Source organism: Engystomops pustulosus, chromosome 7 (genome assembly GCF_040894005.1).
Source record: "Engystomops pustulosus chromosome 7, aEngPut4.maternal, whole genome shotgun sequence".
Taxonomy (NCBI): Eukaryota; Metazoa; Chordata; class Amphibia; order Anura; family Leptodactylidae; genus Engystomops; species Engystomops pustulosus.
The window spans coordinates 71,365,805-71,383,863 of NC_092417.1; the positions used below are offsets into that span (position 1 = coordinate 71,365,805).

The window sequence follows — 18,059 nt, forward strand, 5'->3', positions numbered from 1 at the left end:
TGTGTTTTTGACCGGTTTTAGCAATTATCTTAATTAAAACGGGTCAAAAACAGATGCATTTCTAAAAACGCATGCGTTTTTTAACGGACTGCTTAAAAACGGCCCAAAAACGGTTTCAAAATGCCACGTGTGCTACCTGCCTAACAGTATTACCCAAGGCACCGTCCTTTTTATTTTGCCCTATTATTTTAAGCCACCTTGTAGATGGTGAACTTTTGCAACTTCCCCGCACCCTAAAAGTTTCAAACATCATCAAAACACTTAAAAACACAGTGAAAGGAGAGGAATCATGTATGGGCCAGACAGAGGCAGCTTGGCCTGGATTGCTTATCCCTGCGGTTAGTGTCTGGCTGTGCGTAATGTATAATTACTGAGGAGTCACAGGTGTCAGACACTGCTATATACATTACATTCCTCTACCCGGAGCCCCCCAGATCCGGACCCCCGCCCACCGACCTAAGCTGCTCTACCGCTTTAATTCCGAGTAAGGTATCCTTAATATGATTGCATGATACATACGTCAATCTTATCGGGAAGCCAATCACCTCTCAGCAGGAGGCGTTCCTACGCCAGCACCACGTCCAGGGCTCCGGAGCTCAGTGCCCGCTGCAGGAGGCTGAGGACGCGGAGGAGGCCACAGGAGGTTCAGCACCAGGGACAGCGGCGGCATCATGCCCGGTGCCCGCACTATATTCTCTCCCATCGCCTTTGGATAAGCAGCGCCACTGAGAAGCAGAGCCGTCCTCGTCATCGCCTCCTCCATTGATGCGGCAACATCCTCGAACATCTGTCCGTCTTGTATGAAGAGCTCCCCCGGGGGACATGGCTGACAGGACGGCGCCTAACTGCCACCTCCGGCTGGAATGGGTGTACGGCTACCGGGGCCACCAGTGCCGGAACAACCTCTACTACACGGCGGCCAAGGAGATCGTCTACTTCGTGGCGGGGGTCGGGGTGGTCTACAACACCCGGGAACACAAGCAGAAATTCTACCTGGGCCACAACGATGATATTATCAGGTAAGAGGTGAGAGGTCACACTGCCTGCAGCCAAACCTTACACGTGTCTTCAGAGGTGGCACAGCCCCCTACACAGTGGTGTCCTGCCCCCTATACTAAGTGCCCTCAGAGGTGACACTGCCCCCTACACAGTGGTGTCCTGCCCCTATACTAAGTGCCCTCAGAGGTGGCACAGCCCCCTACACAGTGGTGTCCTGCCCCCTATACTAAGTGCCCTCAGAGGTGACACTGCCCCCTACACAGTGGTATCCTGCCCCCTATACTAAGTGCCCTCAGAGGTGGCACAGCCCCCTACACAGTGGTATCCTGCCCCCTATACTAAGTGCCCTCAGAGGTGGCACAGCCCCCTACACAGTGGTATCCTGCCCCCTATACTAAGTGCTCTCAGAGGTGACACTGCCCCCTACACAGTGGTATCCTGCCCCCAATACTAAGTGCCCTCAGAGGTGACACTGCCCCCAACACAGTGGTATCCTGCCCCCTATACTAAGTGCCCTCAGAGGTGGCACAGCCCCCTACACAGTGGTATCCTGCCCCCTATACTAAGTGCCCTCAGAGGTGGCACAGCCCCCTACACAGTGGTATCCTGCCCCCTATACTAAGTGCTCTCAGAGGTGACACTGCCCCCTACACAGTGGTATCCTGCCCCCAATACTAAGTGCCCTCAGAGGTGACACTGCCCCCAACACAGTGGTGTCCTGCCCCCAATACTAAGTGCCCTCAGAGGTGGCACAGCCCCCTACACAGTGGTATCCTGCCCCCTATACTAAGTGCTCTCAGAGGTGACACTGCCCCCTACACAGTGGTATCCTGCCCCCAATACTAAGTGCCCTCAGAGGTGACACTGCCCCCAACACAGTGGTATCCTGCCCCCTATACTAAGTGCCCTCAGAGGTGGCACAGCCCCCTACACAGTGGTATCCTGCCCCCTATACTAAGTGCTCTCAGAGGTGACACTGCCCCCTACACAGTGGTATCCTGCCCCCAATACTAAGTGCCCTCAGAGGTGACACTGCCCCCAACACAGTGGTGTCCTGCCCCCAATACTAAGTGCCCTCAGAGGTGGCACAGCCCCCTACACAGTGGTATCCTGCCCCCTATACTAAGTGCCCTCAGAGGTGGCACTGCCCCCTACACAGTGGTATCCTGCCCCCTATACTAAGTGCCCTCAGAGGTGACACTGGCCCATACACAGTGGTATCCTGCCCCCAATACTAAGTGCCCTCAGAGGTGGCACTGCCCCCTACACAGTGGTATCCTGCCCCCTATACTAAGTGCCCTCAGAGGTGACACTGCCCCCTATACAGTGGTATCCTGCCCCCTATACTAAGTGCCCTCAGAGGTGGCACAGCCCCCTACACAGTGGTATCCTGCCCCCTATACTAAGTGTCCTCAGAGGTAGCACAGCCCCCTACACAGTGGTATCCTGCCCCCTATACTAAGTGCCCTCAGAGGTGGCACAGCCCCCTACACAGTGGTGTCCTGCCCCCTATACTAAGTGCCCTCAGAGGTGACACTGCCCCCTACACAGTGGTATCCTGCCCCCTATACTAAGTGCCCTCAGAGGTGACACTGCCCCCTACACAGTGGTATCCTGCCCCCTATACTAAGTGCCCTCAGAGGTGGCACAGCCCCCTACACAGTGGTATCCTGCCCCCTATACTAAGTGCCCTCAGAGGTGGCACAGCCCCCTACACAGTGGTATCCTGCCCCCTATACTAAGTGCTCTCAGAGGTGACACTGCCCCCTACACAGTGGTATCCTGCCCCCAATACTAAGTGCCCTCAGAGGTGACACTGCCCCCAACACAGTGGTATCCTGCCCCCTATACTAAGTGCCCTCAGAGGTGGCACAGCCCCCTACACAGTGGTATCCTGCCCCCTATACTAAGTGCCCTCAGAGGTGGCACAGCCCCCTACACAGTGGTATCCTGCCCCCTATACTAAGTGCTCTCAGAGGTGACACTGCCCCCTACACAGTGGTATCCTGCCCCCAATACTAAGTGCCCTCAGAGGTGACACTGCCCCCAACACAGTGGTGTCCTGCCCCCAATACTAAGTGCCCTCAGAGGTGGCACAGCCCCCTACACAGTGGTATCCTGCCCCCTATACTAAGTGCCCTCAGAGGTGGCACAGCCCCCTACACAGTGGTATCCTGCCCCCTATACTAAGTGCCCTCAGAGGTGGCACTGCCCCCTACACAGTGGTATCCTGCCCCCTATACTAAGTGCCCTCAGAGGTGACACTGGCCCATACACAGTGGTGTCCTGCCCCTATACTAAGTGCCCTCAGAGGTGACACTGCCCCCAACACAGTGGTATCCTGCCCCCTATACTAAGTGCCCTCAGAGGTGACACTGCCCCCTACACAGTGGTATCCTGCCCCCAATACTAAGTGCTCTCAGAGGTGACACTGGCCCATACACAGTGGTATCCTGCCCCCAATACTAAGTGCCCTCAGAGGTGGCACTGCCCCCTACACAGTGGTATCCTGCCCCCTATACTAAGTGCCCTCAGAGGTGACACTGCCCCCTATACAGTGGTATCCTGCCCCCTATACTAAGTGCCCTCAGAGGTGGCACAGCCCCCTACACAGTGGTATCCTGCCCCCTATACTAAGTGCCCTCAGAGGTGGCACAGCCCCCTACACAGTGGTATCCTGCCCCCTATACTAAGTGCTCTCAGAGGTGGCACTGCCCCCTACACAGTGGTATCCTGCCCCCTATACTAAGTGCTCTCAGAGGTGGCACTGCCCCCTACACAGTGGTATCCTGCCCCCAATACTAAGTGCCCTCAGAGGTGACACTGCCCCCAACACAGTGGTATCCTGCCCCCTATACTAAGTGCCCTCAGAGGTGACACTGCCCCCAACACAGTGGTATCCTGCCCCCAATACTAAGTGCCCTCAGAGGTGGCAAAGCCCCCTACACAGTGGTATCCTGCCCCCAATACAAAGTGCCCTCAGAGGTGGCACAGCCCCTACACAGTGGTGTCCTGCCCCCAATAGTAAGTGCCATCAGAGGTGGCACAGTCCCCTACACAGTGGTGTCCTGCCCCCAATAGTAAGTGCCCTCAGAGGTGGCACAGCCCCTACACAGTGGTGTCCTGCCCCCAATAGTAAGTGCCCTCAGAGATGGCACTGCCCCCTACACAGTGGTGTCCTGCCCCCAATAGTAAGTGCCCTCAGAGGTGGCACAGTCCCCTAAACAGTGATATCCTGCCCACAATAGTGAGTGTCCTCAGTGGTGGCACAGCTCCCTACACAGTGGTATCCTGCCCCCAATGGCGAGTACCCTCAGAGGTGACACAACCCTTTACGCAGTGGTATCCTGCCCACAATAGTGAGTGCCTAAAAGCGCCCTCAGTGTTGACAGTGAGCTCCAGACAGTGGTATCCTACCCTCAATAGCGACCTCAATGACAGCACAGATGCCTAAATACTAAATACTTTTATCCTAACCTTAATAGTAGTAACCCAGATCCACAAAAAGTAGTATCCTATCCATGATAGTGCCCTCAGTTGTGACATAGATCCCCAAACAGTAGTATCCTATCCCCAATAGTGCCCTCTGTGCCCTCAGTAGTGACACAGAACTACAAACAGTGACAGTAATGCCTTCAGTTGTGACAAAGACCCACATTATGTAGTATCCTACCCCCAATAGTGTCCTCAGTGGCACCAGCTTCCAAACAATGACAGCCTACCCCTAATAGTGCCATTATTGGTGACATACTTCCTTACATTGGTATCCTACGCTCAGTAATGTTCTCAGTATTAACAGAGACCCAGAAATTGTGGTATCCTATACCCAATGCTGCCCTCAGTAGTTGCACAGACCGCCAAACAGTGATATCCTAACCTTAGTATTAAGGACAGAGAAACCCAAACAGTGGTATCCTATTCCCTGCACTGCCGACCCCCTAACATTGGTGTCCTAGTCAAAAGAGTGTTCTAAATTCTGGCAGAGACCACCTAACACTGGCCTCCTACATTCCAGAAGTAGTGATGGAGACCCACTGACAGCAGCAAGTGTACCCCCAATATTTCCCTTAGTGGCGGAAGAGACTCCCTAATACCCTCAGTAGTGCCCGCACTGGTATTGTTATACTCCTCCTTTAGCTTACAAATAGGGGATTTCTCCACTTTGAGTGTTAGGTGGTCTATAGTGACGCCTCGCTACATCCCTTCATGATGTACCACAGGGAATTATCAGTGAATCCTGTGTTATATTGGGCACCTTTCACTTGGGGCTTTACATTATGCTGCTGTTATACTACAAGATTGGGATATCTTGTCTTTTATGGTGTGATCAGACATGTGTTGGTAGCTGTGTATATGATGACTGCTGTATTTTATAAGGTGTTATATGTTGCAGTATGGTGGACATTGTAAGATGCGTGCATATGGATGTCGTGTCAGTGGTGTATTATGGGGGTGTATTATTATTTCAGTGTCAGGCCTTCTTTCCCAGTTGTGGAGGTAGCTTAATATTAGATAGTATACGTGTGCATCCGTGTGGATTGTGTTCTACTAAGTCATGTCTCTACATGTACACTATATACGGTCTATACTGTACCTTGCAGTGAGGGGCTCTGTGGATATGATCAGGATCTGTCATCACTACGGAGGGTTTCACCCAGGACCTGCTTGTTGAATGCAGTCATCCATCATATACCTGTATACGAGCATCTCCAGGCTTCTTACTACTGAAACCTGTGGCTCTACAATTGTTTTATAACTACAAGTCCCACAATGCCTGGAAATCTGCAGCCTGTCAGGACATCCAAGGAATCCAGACATTGCAGAGTAGTATTTTGTATGTAACATGATGCTCCCTATGTAATGTATGTGTTCTTCTATGCATTTAATGTTTTCCTCTCTGTATGTACAGATTTTGCATGGTGTAGACTATGTATCGTCCCTCTTTGTGTACAGTTCTGTAAGGTGAAGGCTATGTATATTTCTCTGTATACAGTTACATTACAGTAAGAGCTTCAAAATCCTGAAGGGCTTGACAACAAAATATACATATACATATATATATATATATATATATATATATATATATATATAGTGTAAAGTTGTATCTGCCTGCCTTCTGTCCCTATAGTATATATTACATGTGGTGGTGGTGCACAGAAAAGGATAGTGTGGCTTCTCACAGCTGGTGTGCGGGGAGACCAGCACCAGACGCCTGGACAGCTCTAGTATATAGAGTTACCGCCCCATAGATCCAGCCCCACTCTCATACAGATCACTTTACTGCCGCCTCACACAAGGGCCAGGGTCATACACACCGGAATATACACATACAATGCATCCATCTTCCATACCCATTTTCTATGGATACACATAATTATCAGCAGTGGTTTTTGTGTAATGTAAGCAGTTTCATCACCATGGACCATACACCATCCGGTCCAGTATTCCCTCTGGTTACATGTGTAGAAAACTTTTTTTCTAAAGACCTCACTGAGAAATTGGTGAGGATCTTCATTCATCCAAAGCAGAAAGCTGCTACAAATAACATCTCTAAGCTTGGAAGACAAAGTACATGCGTGTATTTCCTCTGTGGTGGCACTGCAGGGGTATGAAATATTAACCCTTTGGTGATCATCAACAACACTGTTGTCCGCATGGAAATCTTTAGTGGCATTGGAGCTCGTATGAAGCCATTTTATCACTCTTTGCTTGTCTCAAGCTGTTATAGATTCTCTATTCCTATCAACTTATTGATTTCCCATCATGTGATTATATGATGCAGTCTCTACAGTCAGCCGGGTGTATAGAGTTATGACTGTGAGCGGCAGAGCATTGTACTCCTTCGTCACGTCCTTCGCCCGGGCACATAGCTCAGACATCATCGTGTGGCCATAGCATTGAATTTCACCGTGTAAAGAATTCTGTTCTTGTAAGCTTAATCCTTCTCCATCTGGACACGCACATGGATTGATTAGTAATGAACGCAATAACCAAATGTGGATGGAATATCTCTGAATATGATACCCACAGGCCAGGAATCATCCCATGCTCTACACATGACCTCTGACACCCTCACACATTATTGTATCTACATAGCAAATATAATGTATATCTATAGGTTACTAAATACAAGAAAATCTTGTGGATATGACCCTCCACTCTTTGCAGTCATGAGGCTTCTCTTGCCCGTGGGTCACTTTACCTTGTGCCTCCCATGATAAGTAACCTTAGTACAGTAGAACATATAGTGTACCTTTATTAGAAGATATTCTAGTCCTTGGAGACTTTATTGTGGTTCCTGGGAGCTGTTGTGGAACCTACAAATGCCAGTTCCCTGGTATAAAGACGTGGCTAATAATAAACATGCCCAGGGGGTAGGTAAATATAAGCTTATCTGTAGTAACCATGCCCAGAGGGTATTATAACATACCAATAAATATGCCCCGGGGAGGGAGGTTGAGTGATTCCAGAACAATACCAAGTGGAGTGGATACATTCCCTGCGAGTAGGGGCTGCTCATTCATGGCATCATAGAAGTGTCATGGATCTAATGGTACTCAAGCAAATCTGCCACCATCCAGCCCAGACGAAGGAGACCAGCAGTGTCTCTCATCAGAAGCAGTACATTTATGTTTTCAATTATCCCATTTGGGGAAAACCTTTTTATGCATATTAGCAAAAAAGTAACTATTCAAACATTTTTTTTCCCTGTTATGTGGACTAATTCTTTTTGCATGTTAACATAGGGCCGGGGTAGGGAACCTATGGCTCTGGAGCCAGATATGGCTCTTTTGTTGGCTGCATCCGGCACGGAGCTATGTTACCGCTGCCTACTGCCTTTGTATGACCCAGGCACCATCGCCGCCATCGTCTAAGCCTGGGTCAAAGAGAAGTTCGTGGGAGCAATGAGGAGCTGGCTGCAGAGAGCTCTGGTAAGTGTTTTTTTTTTTTTTGCAGTGACTACCTATCTATTGGGGGGCATGTGCTGTGGCTACCTATCTACTTGGGGGCATGTGCCGTGGCTACCTATCTACTGGGAGTATGTGCTGGGTCTACCTATGTACTGGGACTATGTGCTGGGGCTACCTATATACTGGGGGCGTGTGCTGTGGCTATTTATCTACTTGGGGGCATGTGCTGTGGCTACCTAAATACTGGGGGACACGTGCAATGGCTACCTATCTGATAGCCGCCAGTCTTTATAGGAACCTGGGAAGTGGGCAGCACAGGCCCTCTAAATCCGCGAGTTCCGGTACTCGCTGGCCAGCCTGGATGGGAGCCAGAAAGTGGTGGGTTGAGTGAGCTCAGAAAGGGGCACTGCCACGGAGAGGGCCGGGGTGTGCCTGGGATCCGAGACCTAGATCGCTGGGGCACCCGTGACACTGGGACTACCTATCTACTGGGGGGCATGTGCATATGGTACGGCTCTTATGGAATAAAATTTTTAAACATGAGGCGTTCATGGCTCTCTCAGCCAAAAAGGTTCCTGACCCCTGACCTAAAGAATTCCTTACTATACATTGTTTCTACAGGGCATGTCGGTGTGTAAGGGGCAGCTGCTGTAATGACTGTACCAGCAGCTAAAGACAGGACCCTGAAGACAGAAAACTGAAATTTCTCTAAAATTGTAGGAATTTGCTAAAATCTTATGCAGTGACTTATATACAATGTTTTCGAGTGGTGCTGTAGGAGCTGAGAGACTTTCTTTAATGGAAGATCAAGGCATATGTGATATAGTTCAGAACATTGTTACCTTTTAGTATATATGACTCAACCCCACAGCTAATAGATAAGGCTGTATTCATACCACGTTAATAGCCATATGTTGTAAGGACAAGTCAGGAGGATTCTGATGTGTCCTTGTAACATATGGCACAGATGTATCCCACTGTATGCCTATATTCCTCTGAATATCCAACTGTACAGGATGCCTCTGAATTCAGGGGGAGGAGTTAAAACTGCTGAACAGGGTGTTCCCCCAGTGATGTCCCTTTCCTAATATGGACTGGGACATGACATATGTCACTCAGCGGGGCTGTGGGGAGAGATGCAATATGCTGCATCTGCCATTGCCTCCGCTAAGTACATGTGTCTTTCAGTCGGAGACTGCAGGATGGGAAGACGTACATCTTTCTATCCTTATTTTTTTGGTGGAGAGGAAGTATAGTGGCCAGACGGAGGCAAAAACTATGCCTATACAACTAGTTGTCAATGTATACGCTAAGCGTATACGTTGGGTACTTTCCCAATGTATACGTTTAGCGTATACATAAACTGTGTTTTGAACCCACCCTAAGTCATGGCTTGGAGACACATTCCTCCAGAATGGATTAGTACAATGTGATGTGGACATCTCTCCAAGCTGGTTTTACAGGACCATAGTATGCCTGCATAGTGGCCCACATTACAGTGTGTCTTGCATGATACTGTCTGCTGTATTTAACCATGCCATGTGCAGTACTGTCTGCTAAGCTGCTGTATCTAAGCCATTCACAATGTATAACTGTCTGTAGAGACAAATACATTAGGTGTCATATTGTCTGCTGGGCTGGTGTATCTAAGCCTATGATGTGTGATGCTGTGTGTCGGGCCGGTGTATATTTGATACTTGTGACACTGTTTGCTGGGTTGGTGTATCTAAGCCTATGATGTGTGATGCTGTGTGTGGCCCGTGTATCTCTGATACTTGTGACACTGTCCGCTGGGCTGGTGTATCTAAGCCTATGATGTGTGATGCTGTGTGTGGCCGGTGTATCTCTGATACTTGTGACACTGTCCGCTGGGCTGGTGTATCTAAGCCTATGATGGGTGATGCTGTGTGCCAGGCCGGTGTATCTCTGATACTTGTGACACAGTCTGCTGGGCTGGTGTATCTTAGCCTATGATGTGTGATGCTGTGTGCCAGGCTGGTGTATATTTGATACTTGTGACACTGTCTGCTGTGCTGATGTATCTAAGCCTATGATGTGTGATGCTGTGTGCCAGGCTGGTGTATATTTGATACTTGTGACACTGTCTGCTGGGCTGGTGTATCTAAGCCTATGATGTGTGATGCTGTGTGTCAGGCCGGTGTATCTCTGATACTTGTGACACTGTCTGCTGGGCTGGTATATCTAAGCCTATGATGTGTGATGCTGTGTGTCAGGCCGGTGTATCTCTGATACTTGTCACAATGTCTGCTGGGCTGGTGTATCTAAGCCTATGATGTGTGATGCTGTGTGCCGGGCTGGTGTATCTCTGATACAGGCGGTCCCCTACTTAAGGACACCCGACTTACAGACGACCCATAGTTACAGACGGACCCCGCTGCCCACTGTGACCTCTGGTGAAGCTCTCTGGATGGTTTACTATAGTACCAGACTGCAATGATCAGCTGTATGGTGTCTGTAATGAAGTTTTATTGATAATTCTTGGTCCAATTACAGCAAAAATTTTGAAAATCCAATTGTCACTGGGGCAAAAGAAAAAAAATTGTCTAGAACTTCAATTATAAAATATACAGTTTCAACTTGCATACAAATTCAACTTAAGAACAAACCTATGGACCCTATCTTGTATGTAACCCGGGGACTACCTGTACTTGTGACAATGTCTGCTGGGTTGGTATATCTAAGCCTATGATGTGTGATGCTGAGTGTCGGGCCGGTGTATCTCTGATACTTGTGACACTGTCTGTTGGGCTAGTGTATCTAAGCCTATGATGTGTGATGCTGTGTGCCGGGCTGGTGTATCTCTGATACTTGTGACAATGTCTGCTGGGTTGGTGTATCTAAGCCTATGATGTGTGATGCTGTGTGCCGGGCTGGTGTATCTCTGATACTTGTGACACTGTCTGTTGGGCTAGTGTATCTAAGCCTATGATGTGTGATGCTGTGTGCCAGGCTGGTGTATCGCTGATACTTGTGACACTGTCTGCTGGGCTGGTGTATCTAAGCCTATGATGTGTGATGCTGTGTGCCGGGCTGGTGTATCTCTGATACTTGTGACACTGTCTGCAGAGCTTCTATATCTAAGCCTATGATGGGTGATACTGTGTGCCGGGCTGGTGTATCTCTGATACTTGTGACACTGAGTAGCACTTCTGCCTTGCAGCACTGGGGTCCTGGGTTCGAATCCCACCCAGGTCAACATCTGCAAAGAGTTTGTATGTTCTCTCCGTGTTTGCGTGGGTTTCCTCCGGGTACTCCGGTTTCCTCCCACACTTCAAAACATACTGTTAGGTTGTTTAGATTGTGAGCCCCATGGGGACAGGGACCAATTTGATATGCTTGTGCAGTGCTGCGTAATCTGTGTGCGCTATATAAATAAAGAATTATTATTTATTATTATTACACTGTCTGCAGAGCTTCTGTATCTAAGCCTATGATGTGTGATGCTGTGTGCTGTGCGGGTGTATCTCTAAGATTTGTGGCTCTGTCTGCTGGGCTGGTGTATCTAAGCCTATGATGTGTGATGCTTTCTTCTGGGTTTCCATATAAGCTTATAATGTGATGCTGTCTCCAAGGCATCCGTATGAAATATGGGATACGACCTGCTGAGCTGCTGTACAAACCCCCAACACATTTGTTGTTGGATGCTGATAGCAGGACTCTCGCTCTGCTGTTATGGAATAATCAGTTTTCTTCAGCAGAACCACCTATGGGTGTTGGGAGAAATGAAATGCCCTGCTACACTCAATGAAGAACTCTAGCTTTAATAATAGAGTGATAAAGCTGCTCTCTGCTATGTTATGGACAGCTGGTTTATGGAACATTTCCAGTGCTACAACAATAAAGCTTCATTACTGTATAGTAAAATATTCTTAACATATTTGAATACTTTTTGTATCTTTGTTTTCAAAATACCTTCCTTATGTCAGTGAGTGAAAAGCGAGCTGGTTCACAACCAGATATGCTGTATGTCTCACAACTAGGGCTTTGTTATATTTGTATGCCATTTATGATATAGTTTAGAAGATGGACTGCAAAGTATAATTTTGGTGAGAGGAAAGAATCCAAGTTCTTTATTATTTTTACACTCTTAAAGCCATATGTAAATGTAACTTAATGTCCTATAGGACTGGTACATCATGATTATTAACACTGGCCTGACTACTCTTAGCCCCTGACTCATTTGGTCAATTGCATGCAGTGTTCAAAGTTCTTTTTATGTGTCATGCTGATGAATTGAACATTGTCTTTTTCTATCTGTGGGGGCAGCAAGGTGGCTTAGTGGTTAGCATTACGGCCTTGTAGCACTGGGGACCTGAGTTCAAGTCCCAGGGTCAACTTCTGCAAAGAGTTTGTGTGGGTTTCCTCTAGTTCCTCTGGTTTCCTCCCACACTTCAAAACGTTCTGGTAGGTTGATTAGATTGTGAGCCCCTTTGGTGACAGGGACCAATTTGGCAAACTCTATGCAGTGCTTCATAATCTGTGTGCGCTAAATAAATAAAGGAATTATTATTATTACCGTATGTATGCCGTGCATAAGCTAATGATTAAATAATATGTATGGAATGTTATTGTATAGACAGTAGTATGTTGGGTAATTACGAGTGTTATGATATGGGCAGCACAATGTTGGGTAATTGCCAAGTATACAGTGTTACTAGATGGACAGTACAATGTTGGGTAATTGCTATGTATTGCTATGCAGTGTGATATGGACAGTTTCATGCTGTGTGATGTATGCAGTATTATTATATGGAAAGTTGGATGTTGGGTAATTACTAAGTTTGCAGTGTTATAATATGGGCAGCTGGATGTTGGGTAATTGCTATGTATGCAATGCTATTAGATGGACTGTAGTATATTAGGTAATTGCTATGCATACAGTGTTATTAGACAGTAGGATGTAGGGTAATTGCTATGTATGCAGTGTTAACATATGGACAGTATGATGGTAATTTCTATGTATGCAGTGTTATAATATGGGCAGATGGATGTTGGGTAATAGCTATGTATACAGTGTTATAAGATGGACTGTTGGATGTTGGGTAATTGCTATGTATTCGGTGTTATTACACGGACAGTAGGATGTTGGGTAATTGCTATGTATGCAGTGTTATTAGATAGACAGTAGGATGTTGGGTAATTGCCATGTATGCAGTGTTATTAGATAGACAGTAGGATGTTGGGTAATTGCTATGTATTCAGTGTTATTTGATGGACAGTAGGATGTTGGGTAATTGCTAAATATGCAGTGTTATTAGATGGACTGTAGGATGTTAGGTAATTGCTATGTATGTAGTATTATTAGATAGACAGTAGGATGTTGGGTAATTGCTATGTATGCAGAGTTATTAGATGGACAGTAGGATGTTGGGTATTTGCCACGTATTCAGTGTTATTTGATGGACAGTAGGATGTTGGGTAATTGCTATGTATGCAGTGTTATTAGATGGATAGTAGGATGTTGGGTATTTGCTACGTGTTGAGTGTTATTTGATGGACAGTAGGATGTTGGGTAATTGCTATGTATGCAGTGTTATTAGATGGACAGTAGGATGTTGAGTAATTGCTATGTATGCAGTGTTATTAGATGGACAGTAGGATGTTGAGTAATTGATAAATATGCAGTGCTATTAGATGGACTGTAGGATGTTGGGTAATTGCTACGTATTCAGTGTTATTAGATGGACAGTAGGATGTTAGGTAATTGGTATGTATGCAGTGTTATTAGATGGACACTAGGATGTTGGGTAATTGCTATGTATGCAGTGTTATTAGATTGACACTAGGATGTTGGGTAATTGATAAATATGCAGTATTATTAAATGGAGAGAAGGATGTTTGGTAGTTGCTATGTATGCAGTGTTGTTGCATAAAGTTGGTGCATACTTCCCGAGTAGTATATGGTGTACCAGATTAATAAAGAATGTGTGCCAGTATTCAATAATCTGGTTCACTCTGCACATCATTAGCAGTTTGCACTACTATTGATAATTGTGATAATAGGCCATTATGTCTATGATCTGGTTGTGAGTATTCTGTCGTGTTGTTTGTTTTACTATAATTATAACAATTTGTCTCCAGAATCTCTTTATTTTATGATTGTTCTACTTGGCCGTGCTCCAGATTGCAAAAAAAAAGAAAAATGGAGCTGAACATCTGCTGTTTCAGAGCGGATTAGCACAGGTTACAGCTGATGCTCTGCGGTTTTGGGTCATTGTACAGATCTGGGGTGGAGACTGTGGCTCATGTGAGGTTTGCTCAGACTTCTGATGAAACCTTGTGATGAAATCTGTTGGAAATATAAGATAATGGCCCAGATATATTATTGTGCCTGTGCCAGTTTTTTGCACTAAAAAGAACATTTTTGGAGCTTGTACAACATTTATGAAGTGTTTGCACCGCTATAACAGAAAACTGTGCGCCTAAAGGGGCAAGGTAGTGCTTAGTCAGAGTTTGCGCCCCATTTATTACTGCAACTCGACATAATTGTGTCGCAACAGTATAAAGCAAAGTGCACCAAATAAAGTTGTAGCAGTATCACATCCTTAAAACAGACTGGATTAACTGAAATTCATGAAATGTGGCGCACGTTTTTCATGAATCTGGCGCTCCCTGCACTGCTCCGACAGACTGTACCAACTTTTTTAACGTGTGACACAATTCTGTTGAGTAGCTAAAATGTAGGGCACAGTCAAATTTGTGTTGCGCATTTGTGTCACGGACACTGCATACATACATGTGCAAGCAATTTTTAACGTTCTTTCTACTGCAAAGTCAGACAGAAACTTTTTTTAAGGTTTTAATAAATGTGGATTACTGTGGAATGGCTGCAGAGTTTCTGCCTTTCTGTAGCCATTCTGTTGGGGCAGTAACTCTCAGAAACTCACATACCATCTGGATTGCATTTCAAAAAGCAATCCAGGCAGAACGGGAAGGGGCTTGGCCCGATCGTGTATAAATAACAGAATTAGATGCATTCGGTAAGGATGGCTCGGTGTTTTGCAGTATTTAAATGTTGATATTCCTGAATTGTAGCTGGACCTTGAGCACAGAGTAGCAGTCATGGGCTCCCTAATAATTTCCCTAAAATATATATTGGTGTGGGGGTTGGGTGGTGACCTTGATAGTTTCATACCACAAAGTACACTTAAAACTTGAGTCCCTGTCATTGTTCTGATAGTAATCAGGTCCTGTTCTTCATTAGATCTTTCCCTTTGATACAAGAACCTGACACTGGAGATTGATCTTTATCCTTCGTTTGACCTAAACAATGAGTGATAGTAATTTCTGTTCCTATAGAGTAAATGGTTGTTCCCAGTGTGGGGTTGGTTTCTCTGCTTCCTCATTATGTTGAGGCTTTAGTTACTCTCTGGATTACAGGATGCACAATGTTTCCTGGTGGCAGTGCCTAGTGGCAGCAATGGTGAGAGACCGATTGGGCTCCCCATCATCTACAAATATCAGCTCTTGTTTTAGATGACCCTAATAAAATTAATGACTTTACACGAGGCTGTATATTTCCTGCTATTATTAAACCTGACACAGTTTTCATTGGTATGTCAGTAAGATGAAACAGTATACCCGCCTCCCAAAATATACATGTGGCTGTTGTAACCAAAGGAACAGAAACTTTGTAATATACCTAGTACAGATAATATTTTTGGACATGCAGTAAAACCTCTGCAGAATACCACCTCTTTAAGACTAATCTGGCTATTATTTTTGCATCTATTCAAAATATTCACCAAATATTATGCATACTTAACATTTCATTGAGAAAACAACCCTACCACTCAAAATTGTATTGAAAAATGGTCATCTCTAAGAGATTTCTCTGTATATTGCTTGCTCCATGTAATTGATTTCCAGCTCCTTGTCGCCCTTGTGTCCTCCTACCCAGTAGTGGATTATATTATTGGTGGTTTGGGCAGTAGCTCAGGGCCCAAGCCTTCAAGTGGGACTTTGGTAGCCCTCCAATTTTGTACTCAGAAGGACCTTCACTCATGAAATCCTTATACATCTGTTCCTGCTCTAAATACACATGCTTTCAATACAAATGAAGTCTTCCAAAGGTCCCGAAACCACAGAATCAAAGCAGGCAGAAGCGATGCATCCTCCATTCTCCAAGAAACGGATTCTAGTACCATATGTAGGAAAGGAATTCTGGACTTGTAGGGGCCAGGGCCCATGGCAGTTTTAATCCTCCACGGCTCCTACCGTATTTACCCTTTTTGTCCCTTTATATTTTTAGCTCTATACAAACATATTTACACATTATACAAACAAATACACATTTCTGCCTTATCTAATGGAGCAGTATTAGGCAAGTCTAAACATTGGGGCAGATTTACTTACCCGGTCCTGTCACGACCCAGCGGCGCGTTCTCTGTGGAGGATTCGGGTCTTCCGGCGATTCACTAAGGTAGTGCGCCCGATGTCCACCAGGTGTCGCTGCTGCACTGAAGTCCGTCGGAGTTTACGAACCGTTGCTGGGTGCAGGAAAGCGTGTGTCAAGCGACACTTTTTTAAAAAAAATACGTTTTTTTTTCCGAATCCGTTGGGTTTTCTGACAGCCACGCCCCCGATTTCCGTCGCGTGCATGCCGGCGCCGATGCGCCACAATTCAATCGTGTGCGCCAAAAACCCGTGGCAATTCAAGGAAAATCGACGAAAAACTATAATATTCGGGTAACCCGACGGAAAAACGCGATTCGGACTCTTAGTAAATGACCCCCATTGTCTCCTATTAAATGTAACTTTCCACTGTCTTCCTGCTTGTAAGAGCTGATGTAAGAGCACCTTTTGCAAGCATGAGGATGAGGATAGCTTCTTTAAAGTAAAAACGTTTTCAGCGTAGTAACACTTTGCCCCTTGTCTCTACAAAGTAAGGAGTATGATAGGTAAATACGGGCTATGTATAAGGGCAAACTCATCAGTGGGGATAGTAGGCAATCTGTAGTGGATAGATAAAATAGGTATACACAGAAAATAACCATGTCCTAGCATAAATGTCACTAGAGCAGGGAACATGACCAACTATTTGCACGACAAATGTGATGATTGCTGTAAAAAATAAACACAAAATATAATAAAAAACAAAGGCATTTGTGGAAAGTAATTGTTGATTAATGGTTTCCTCATCTTACACCTCAAGCTGTTCTAGGGTGTCTGTTTCCCTAACAGGCTGGCTGTCAAACCTGAACCATATGTGTCTCATTGACAAAGCCTGCCTGTCACATCATGGACCACAGATCCAACTTCTCCTGCCATTTTAAAGGTATGGCAAGCAGGCCCCAGGCTGCAGCACTATTGTGCCAGTACATGTGTATGGAGGACCAGGCTTTGGCACGCCATCTTGTTCTAATATTTCTGCTTTAGCATTCTCAGGTAATATAGATAAAACTTTGATGCCCCTTATTGTTAAGCAGTGGGGTCAGAGCGCTCCTAGCATTCAATGGATGAGGCTCGGGTCATGGTTTCCTCCTAGAGAGCTTGTAACTGGCATACATTGTAATGGGTAAATGGATTATTTACACCTTTTGCTGGCAAGCACTATGTTTAAGTGCTGGTACACACTCATAGGAACACTCATTGGTAACCACAGTTATGGAGGATCTATGTCCCATTCTGTTATAGAGACAATTGTGGCTGGGAAATAAAGTTATGGTGGCAGGCACTGTACAGGTTGGATCTGTGTCTGTCTGACACACATTCTTAGGGAGCTCTTGTGTCATAAGGGCACCTCAATTGTGGGAAATAAGAAAATTTCACACCCCCCCACATGGTGTATCCCAATAAAGCCCACTATACATCACCTAAATGCAGGAACCTCATAGTGGTTTATGCCGTTTCTACTCTGGACATGATATAATCACAGAACATAACAATATAATGACTTAAAGGCGCCATCTCTGACTGTATTCATCCAAATTTCCTTTCTTTTTCCATCTGAGAAGGGCCACCATGATTACTTCTACAAGCTGTGTCTTATACACCGGAGATCAAAATTAGAAAAACAATGAATGATCACCTCCATTGATGAACATTTGATGGATTTATTGCAAGGGGTCTCCATTTTTATTCTTTCTGCTAATGAGAGGTTTCGTCACTTCAGAGTGGGCTTTCAGT

The 18,059-nt window shown here is 45.8% G+C and overlaps 1 protein-coding gene across 6 annotated transcripts in view; it reads left to right on the plus strand.

Annotated features, from left to right (window-relative positions):
• Window positions 1–550: 550 nt before the first annotated feature.
• Window positions 551–18,059, plus strand: part of EML5 (EMAP like 5) — a 148,656-nt gene continuing 131,147 nt past the window's right edge. For 3 of the 6 annotated variants that reach the window (XR_011848904.1, XM_072116701.1, XM_072116703.1), the window contains exon 1: window positions 551–1,019. Coding sequence is in view for 5 of the 6 variants with exons in the window: in XM_072116701.1 (XP_071972802.1) it covers window positions 823–1,019 (197 nt within the window). In the remaining variant the exon portion in view is untranslated. The remainder of the gene's footprint in view (window positions 1,020–18,059) is intronic. The other 3 variants (XM_072116704.1, XM_072116700.1, XM_072116699.1) reach the window with 2 other exon arrangements.